Genomic DNA, 9,226 nt, shown 5'->3' on the forward strand with positions numbered 1-9,226 from the left:
TGAGGCTTGAATAAGAAAGAGAGAATTGTTGGAACTGCATAGAAAAGATTGAAACCATAATATAAATCATTTATCTCTTACAGGATTCATTTGGAAGGAGAAAATACTGGTGATATGATTTTGGAAGACAAGGTTTTCCACTGAAGAGGGGAATAGATAGAAGAATTATCATGCGCTATATTCCTGCTTAGAGCATATACACCTTTATTATGTATTTTAAAAATACTGCCAGAAATGGAAATCTACTAGAAGTATGAATCTGTTTGACTCAAAGGGAACAGTAAGTTGATAAAATTAAGAAAAACCATCAGTAAAATTAATACTTAGCATTTGTATAACAATCTGCATCTTCAGTGTTTCACAAATACTATCTTGCTTGAACCAATTGAGACAGAAAAGCTTTCAGTATGAGACATACGCTACAAGACAATGACAGTTTATAAAATGTAATAAAATATATTTCTATGGGCCACAGCTCCCTAACTCAAGCCTATGCCTAACTCAGGATATGAGTAGTCCCATTGTCTTTAACTAGACTACTTGTGTCCTTAATATTAGACACAGGCTTAGGTGCTTTGCTGGATAAGAAACTTACTGAACTTAGCTGCCCCTCTCTTTTTTGAAAAGAGAAAGTTAAAGAAAAAAAAAAGACAGTTTACAACAGTAAATTGCAGTAGTACCAGTATACAGAGGGCAATTTAAATTACTATATACCCCCTCTTCAGGTTCTATCTTTGCTTAATGGTTTCTTCTTAACAGTCTCTTTTTGCTGCTGTGCTAATGCTGGGATACAGGCTGTAATTGTACTTACAAGTGTATTTTTATCAGCATGATTTCACTAGCTCCTATTTGTGATGTCTGGGGATAATGTTGTGTTTCTGTGTTGGAACTTCCATACTATATGAATGGAACTGATTATGTTAAAAAGTATAATGAATAACTCTCTGTCTTAGAAACCCAAATGGAAGACTGATATGCAAAGTGAGGGAAAAACAATCTTATGTGAAACACTATGAAATTTCTTCAGCATAAAGACAAAAAAAAAAAAATAAAAAGCCACCCCACAAACAACTTCTTGATTCAACATTTCTCAGAACAGAGGATAGGATCTGCATGGAAAAGATTTGGTTAAAAAATCAAGTTCACGAATGAAGGGCAGGACAGAAGTAGCTGCTTTAAAAATAAAAGATACTTTTAGTGTAGAACAGTGTTTCCCAAACTGTGTTCCACAGAACACTGGTTTTCATCATGTTGTGAATAGGTGTTCTGTGAAAGACTCTTGCACTTGATTTTTGTACCACTTTATACGCGTTTTCCAGTTAGAAACTGTTAGTTCAAGTTAATTTAAATTTGTATTTTTGCTTTGTTTTATAAAATAAAATATATTTGGGCATAAATAATGCAATTTTTTACTTGAAAACCAAATGACTACAAAATAATATTATAAGTGTTCCATAAAAGGCTAAAAAGTGTTCCATGGCCAAAAAAGTTTGGGAAACGCTGGTATAGAAGAAAAAGGACAGAGCTCCCCATTGGCTAAAGCAAAAAGAGTATTGAATAGTAGTTTAAAGTAGTGATATACAACTGTATTCAGTGTACTTTTAACAGGTATGTTGGCAAAGTTTGGGGGACAATGTAGTAGGTACTGACAAGCCTCACTACAACCCTAATGGTCCCTATTCTATCCTAGATCTGTACCTATTACAAATGCTCTTTTCAACATGCCTCTTGCTTTAACATTCACACACTTTTGTTCTTTGGGGTAGGGAGCTTACAAAACACTTCCTTGAAGCCCAACTGTGAACGAAGGAAGTTTGTGCATGGTGTTATTGTAAATATCTTCTGCAAAATAAAGATGAAGAACATTCTATTATGCAAACCTTCACAAGAAGTTTTAAAAACAAAAACACTGTAAGTCCCAGTAACAATGAAAGACAATATACTACACTGTCAATTTATCTGTGAAATTGTTAGTAGGCAATAGGGAGAAAATCTATACAGAGGTCTTCATGCATGTTGTAATCAATTTAGCAAGTGATCACATATATACAGCTGAAAGCTATATAGAGGAAGCCAAGAGAAATACTTCCTTGAGGCAGGAGGTTAGGGAAGGTTCAGTGCAAGGAATCCAAATTTTGCAAACCTGCCAGTCACCCATGGGTTGGATTTCTTCAAAAAGTAGTTTCAAAAGTTGCTACTTCTGGTGATGAAGGGCTTTCATGTGGTTCACCTAATATTAAAATCTCACTAAGTTCTCATTTTCTCTCTTGAAATAAATATTTTTTCTAGAGGCTGGGAAGTTACTGAATGCTTAAAAACAGGGAATAGATAGCTTAGATGGGGTACAGAGTATGTAGGAAGAAGTTTCCCCAATTCACCTTATCAAATATAGAGCTAATCATTATGGAAACAAGAAGATAGTGGCTCAGAAGATTGATCCCATGGGTTACTCTCCATGTTTGCTGTACCATGCTGGGCATTTCAAACTCCACTTTATAAAATAGAACATGCACAAGAATCAAGATGGTCAGTTTAGTTATCTTACATTTATATTGTACTTTTCTTCTCAAAGTGCTTTACAAACTATACAGTAGTAATGAAATTCAGCTATGTGTCTCCCTGAAGAAGGATGTTTCTCTCTCCCTAATATGGATCAACATTCCCGATAAAATAGCAGAAGGGTTCCCTCCTCCCTCTCTACATGATGTACAGCACAGGAGAGGGAGAGGATGCAGAAGAGAGATTTAGGACACCAAGGCAGAAGAATCATTTCCACAGAGCAAATACTATCTTATCATTTATTACCTCACCTGTAGATGCCCAAACATAGCAAAATGCTAGCACTACAGATATCTGTCTCCAAGGATGAAAGGGCTGAGTCATACCTGTGACACCTGAAACTTAAAAACTTGCTTATACTGAGGATCTACCTAAACAGCCAGTGATAGTCATTAGGATAGCTGCACCAGTGCAAGCCCCTAGCCTAGCATAGACAGGCAAAGCCACTATTTTCAATGGTGGAACTTGCCCATTTGAAACCTGTGTAAATTGTGCTGGTGCAAACCACACAGTATAGCAGTTTAACTAATTTACACAAATAAATACATTAAATATACTTAGTTTTTACCTAGTGCTTTTCTACAATGTTACAGAACTGCAGCTATACCCCTGGCTAGCCATCAATGGCTGAAAATAAAGCAAGTCCCTAATTTAGATAAGATCTGAGCTACGACCCTGGGCTTCAAACCCACAGTTCCAAGTTCATGTCCAAAATGCTTCCAAGGTCTAACAGAAGGCAGCTACACTAGAGAAGTATTTGGCATTATTTCATAATTTGAGGCTTAGACCAGTAAGCCACCCCCTTCTGTAACAATTTGAACGAATAAAGATTTGAAATAAATGATGACTGAGACAGCAAGTGTCTCACTGGGAAAAAACAGGCACATCAAATCCTTTCACTCCGGGGGGAGGGGGGGGAGTATAAACGGATACGAAGCCCAAAACGGCTCAGTGCAGTCGTCTGACCCTACAAAGCAGGTTCGCGCATCTCCCCCACACCCAGCAAAAATAAGGAACCTCGAGAAAGAGTGTCAGGTGAGAAGCCTCACACTCCCCTTCCCCGAGTCGTGGCTTTCGGCAGGGTCAGACTGGCAGAAAGCGTCTCCCACAACCACAAATGGGGAGGCGGCACTGAGGTAGCTGCAGGTTTAAGGAAGGGAAGAGGAGCAGACAAGGAATAGGAGGAAGGGGGCAGCCAGCAGAAGGAGGTGGGAATAGGGGATAGTCAGCCAGTATCCTGCGCTGCGAGGCCGGTCCCGGCTCTGCACCAACCTAGCACACAGTCCAGGGAGGGGAGCCCACTGGAGAGCAGCAGCTGCCCGTGGCGCACCGAGGGCCGGGTGCCCGCAATAGCGGCCAGGCGGCTACTAGCAGGAACTTTCCGCTGGAAACTGGTGGCCCCGTCACTCGACATCCCCCCGCCCGTCGCCAAGGCCGCCATCTTAGCTTCCTCCCGGTTGACAGGAGAAAAGGGACGCCGGGAAAGACGAGCCCCCTTCCCCCTCCGCCCGCTTCGACCTATGGGGAGGTGGCTTGGGATCCCCGCCAGCCAATAGCAAGGAGCGTTGTTGGCAGGCGTTGTAGCTCTGGCGTGGGGGAGGGGAAGATCCTGAAGCCGCGGGTCAGGCAGGCAGGTAGGTACTGGAGCGAGCGAGGCTGCGTCTTGTCCATTATCCGGCCGCTCCGCCGGCTGAAACAGGCGCCCAGGAATCGAGGGGGGCTCCCCACCCCGGGTGTGAGATTACGGGGGTCTTTCCCTGACACCCCTGGGCCAGTGTCGTCCCCGACCAGGAGGTTTTAGAGGTGCGTGTCACGACGCAGTGTCCTGAGCTGGCGGTTCCCCACGGACCCCGGGCGTCAGGAGGGGCGAAGGAGGCGCTGTTCTCTCAGCCCCTGCACGCTGCTCTGCCGCAGTGTCCTGCCGGCTCAGAGGGAACCCAGGACTCCTGAGACGTGGGGCATCTGTAGCGCGAGGGGAAGGTTGGCACCAGCCCAGGGCTCTTGGAGATCAGGAGTCTGATCCTGACTCACTGATTGGTGACCTTGACCGCGGTTCCGAGCCAGCCGATCCCTGTGTATGCGTGGAACCACGTTGCCTTTAGAGATGGTCCGTCCATGTGGTGCCAGTGTAGAGTTTCGTCCTAAGACTTCATTATGTGAGGGGCCAACAACGACTTAAAAGTGAATGTTAAAATGTTAAGTATAACAGGTGCTCTTAAATTACGTGGCAAATCTCAGTGCTTTCACAGTTATAAGCTGTTTTTCTCCTCTCGTTTCTGTATAAAAAAAACATAAACAAGAAACTACATGACAGGGTAGTAAATGCACAAAATAAAAGCTTGCTTTTAATAATATTAAATGTTACTTCCAACATAAGGTAAGGACATTTAATCAGAAGTGTGGTAATTAAGTAGGCAGTCTCCCTTCATTTCTATTAAACACTTTGAGATTCTCTGATGAATGGTGCTATTTAAAATCCCCTCTCTTGAAGTTACATCCAGTTTGGGGGACCCCTGTATAAAGCTCATGGCAAGATTAGAGCTAAAGTGAAAACGTCTTAGTATGAGAAGTGTAGGTCCCATATTTCACTGGTTTTTGCTATAATTGAACTAGTGGCTAACAATACAGCATGTTTTTATTTCGAGTCTTTAAGTAGTGTATTCGTTACTTTCTATTTAGCCTGTGACCTGTCTCTCAGGAATACAAATTCAAGAATGTGGAAAATCCATGAAATACCTGAGTTTGGTATCTCCATGTGGCTTCTGAGCTTATATATAAAAAATGTTCTAAATTTTACTGAGTATATTTTAGCTCATGTGCTTTCTGAAGGAAGCCTTGACCGGGTGGTGATTTGATTTAAAGACTGGCCAAAAGGAGAGCTGGGGATAGTATTTGTGTGTCCCCAGGGACAGGAGAGGATGAGTTCCCTGTGATCAATGAACAAGAAGGCTGCACTTTTGTGTGTGTGTTTAAGTCTGAGTGTTGACTCTGAGACGGTTACACACAAATTGGGATTTGGTGGCTTTCCCCTAAAGGCAGCTTAAACAAAAAATCAAAAGGCAGGCAATAAGTAACGTGACTTTTATTTAAAACATGTTTACTTAGCCAGTCTCGTGATTTTTTTGGGGGATGGGTGGAGGGGAGACTTGTAATTTGTGAATGTCTGGGATTGGCACACCTGCCGAACAGAATAAATGCAGAGATTGATTCATACCCTGTTCTTAGTTTTACAAGTCCATTAATTTCATTGGAGTCGCTGATGTTAAACTAATGTAAAAGAATGATGAATGAGGCTCAGTCTTAAAATTTCAAATTAGCTTAGGTTTTTAAAACATAGTATTTGAAATCAGTGCCTCCTTCACTTTCCTTCCAAATTATATTCCACATATTTAAATATTTGAAATACCAACTCTTGTAGGAACCATGTAGGATCTTCAATTTGTGACTTATAATCTATTAATATTTTGGGATCTTAAACCATTTAAAAATAGTTGCTTTGTAGTTCACCTTTAAATCAAAGGGAATATCTTGTTGAGAGATTGCTACTTCTCAGAGAGCAGAACTCAAACTAAGCACCACCATTACCTGTCCAAGTAACCATACTCCTCATCCTAAGGCACCCATACTCTCCAGTTGTTAACTAGACCTGACATTTCACTGCTTGGCTTTAAGTAAAAGACATATTACTTTCAGATGATATCATTCATGAGAAAAAAATTGCAGTGGAAATAGCAAAACCAATGAGAATGTTACAGGATAGTTTATATTTTAAAAACATTGTCTCCTCCAGCACTAGGAAAGTACAGCTGCTTTTCTTATTGATAATTCTATTTTTTTCACGTTGCTGGCCCTATTCACTCTGCTCTCCAGAAATAACAACTTAAAATTAGAGACTGGACAATGATTTGGAACTCTTTACATTATGGAACTCAAACTTGGCAAGCATTTTTGGGCTGTGGGTCCTTTCCTGAAATGTGCAGAGTACCTCATGTGAAATACTAAGCGCTCTCAACATCCACTGAAGTCAGTCTGAATGAGGATCCTCAGCACTTTGCTTTGTTGGGCTCTGTGTCCTTTGGCCCTACTGATGTCAACATGCCAACTATAGCACTTGGTTGTGTGATGATGATAGAGCAAAAATGGTTGTGATGATTTTTGCGGGGGGGGGGGTATGTCAACACTGGCAGAGTTACAGCACCACTCAGAGAATGCTGAAGAGGAACCACTGTTGTGTGTTCATACTGTCATATCCCTGCAGAATAGCGTGTTCACACTTGCAGCAGTATTCAGAGTGGTGTACTTTGGGCAGCTATTCCACAGAGCAGCTCTTCCTCTTCTGCCGCTAAAAGTTGTGAGAAGGTGAAGTGGGTCATGGGGCATCCTGGATCCTGTCCCAATGCCCCGTGATGCATTGCTTTGCATCCCAGCAACCCCTTTGCTTCTGTCTGCATTTGGTGACATCTTTCAACAGTTTGTGTACTGCATGCTCTGCCTCTTCAGTCTGCAGGACTGGATCCTGCACTGTTGGCCAATATGCTGCTTGCTCTCGCTAACACTTCACAAGTGGCAGTGGAGTTGTTCCTTAAACTACAAAGGCAAGAGGAGTTTGACGTTGATCTTGCCTCTCGTAGTAGCTACAACGTGAGATTGTTTGTGGCATTCATGGAGATGCTGACCACAGTGGAACACCGCTTTTGGGCTCAGGAAACAAGCACTGAGTGGTGGGATCACGTCATCATGTGCGTCTGCGATGACGAGCAGTTGCTGCAGACCTTTCGGATGAGGAAAGCCACATTCATGGGACTGTGTGATGGACTCGCCCCATGCCTGCGGTGCAAGGACACGAGAATGAGGGCTGCCGTGTTGTTGGAGAAGCGCATGGTGATTGCACTGTTGAAGCTGGCAACTCCAGACTGCTACCAGTCAGTTGCTAACCAGTTCAGAGTGGGAAGGTCGACTGTTATGAAAGACCATGACTCCGGGCAATGTGCGTGACACTATGGATGGCTTTGCACAAATGGGCTTCCCTATCTGCGGAGAGGCGATAGATGTCACGCATATTCCAATTCTAGCACCAGACCACCTAGCCACTGAGTACATTAATCAGAAGGGGTATTTCTTTATGGTTCTCCAGGCACTTGTGGATCACCCTGGGCATTTCATGTACATTAATTCAGGCTGCTCTGAAAAGGTGCATGACTCACGCATCTTTTGGAACACTGGTCTGTTCAGGAAGCTGCGAGCAGGGACCAGAAGATCATCATAGGGGAACTTGAAATGCCCATTGTGATCCTGGGAGACCCTGCCTTCCCCTTAATGCCATGGCTTAGGAAGCCATACACGGGGCACCTTTACAGCAGCAAGGAGTGGTTCAACAGCAGGCTGAGTAAGCGCAGAATGAGTGTTGTGTGCCTTTGGCCATTTAAAGGCCCACTGGCTCTGCCTATATGGGAGGCTGGACCTGGCCAATGACAATATTCCTATGCTTATAGCCATGTGCTGTACGCTTCATAATATTTGTGAAGGGAAGGGTGAAAGTTTCATGCAGGGCTGGACTGCTAAGGCTCAGCGCCTGGAGGCTGAATTTGAACAGCCAGAGACCAAGGCTATTAGAGGGGTGCAGCGCAGGGCCATAAAGATCAGGGATACCTCGAGGCAGCAATTTGAAGCTGAAATCCACTAATATTAGTTGCTATGCTCGGGACTGCAGTGCTTATAATTCTAGGAGGTGATCGTGATTGGTGCAGACGATGCACTGTGAAGGTTTAAGAAAATTGCCTGTTGCTTTGCAGGGCTCTGTTTGCTTTCAATTAATGGAATAAAGATTGCTTTCAAAACAAAACAATTCTTTTATTTAAAAAACAACTGGAGGAGAGAGACAAACAAAAAAACACATCCGCACTGTGGGGGATTTGGGGAAGGGAGGGTCCCAAGAGGAGGTGGGGTCCCAGGATGGTTAAAGATTTGTGTATGTCCAGGTATCATATGCAACCTTGTCCTTTGGAATACAGTGTACCAGGTACTGTACTTCAGCAGATGTAAACTGCAGAGGGACAGGTTTTGAATGCAGTGGGTACATACTGGAGCCAGGAGGTTGATAAGAGTGTGTCGGCAGTGTCTGGGGGGACGCATGGGAAAGAGTGTTGTGATAGCAGCTGCAGGGAAGAGCAGGCACGGAGTGGCTCAGTTTGTAGACTCGTATGCAAACCACCAAAGTATCCACAGGGGCCTTCACAGTGTAGGTCGGGTCACCGCCGAGTATTGCATCCAGCTCTTTGTGGAACTGGCAGCTCGTGGGCGCAGCACTGGAGCGACGGTTTGCCTCCCGCATCTTGTGGTAGGCATTCTACAGCACCTTCACTTTGACCCTGCACTGCAATGTATCCCGGTCATGGCCCCTTTCTGTCATGATGCCTAGGGACAGATTTCATGATGCATAATTCCTGTGGCTGGAGTGCATTTGGGATTGGACAGTCTCCTCTTCTCAAATGCTGATGAGGACCAGCAGCTTAGCATTGCTCCAAGCAGGGGATAGCTTGGTGGATGGAGCAGGCATGCTCACCTGAAAAGATGCGCTGAGGCCACTGCACGCGTCACCGAGCAAGCAGGAAGGGGACTTTAAGGGGTGGGGTTCACGGTTGCTCACCTGAGGGCAGGGCAGTTGAGT

The 9,226-nt window shown here is 43.8% G+C and overlaps 2 protein-coding genes across 9 annotated transcripts in view; one reads left to right on the plus strand and one right to left on the minus strand.

The window, feature by feature from the left end:
* The window catches only part of ELP4 (elongator acetyltransferase complex subunit 4), a 292,776-nt gene extending 288,685 nt beyond the window's left edge, over positions 1-4,091 (minus strand). For all 8 annotated transcript variants that reach the window (XR_007774651.1, XM_050955147.1, XM_050955140.1 and 5 more), the window contains exon 1: positions 3,832-4,091. Coding sequence is in view for 7 of the 8 variants with exons in the window: in XM_050955147.1 (XP_050811104.1) it covers positions 3,832-4,000 (169 nt within the window). In the remaining variant the exon portion in view is untranslated. The remainder of the gene's footprint in view (positions 1-3,831) is intronic.
* The window catches only part of IMMP1L (inner mitochondrial membrane peptidase subunit 1), a 94,155-nt gene that overhangs the window by 19,952 nt on the left and 64,977 nt on the right, over positions 1-9,226 (plus strand). The gene's annotated exons all lie outside the window — the stretch shown is intronic.

Source organism: Gopherus flavomarginatus, chromosome 5 (genome assembly GCF_025201925.1).
Source record: "Gopherus flavomarginatus isolate rGopFla2 chromosome 5, rGopFla2.mat.asm, whole genome shotgun sequence".
In the NCBI taxonomy this organism is placed as follows: Eukaryota; Metazoa; Chordata; order Testudines; family Testudinidae; genus Gopherus; species Gopherus flavomarginatus.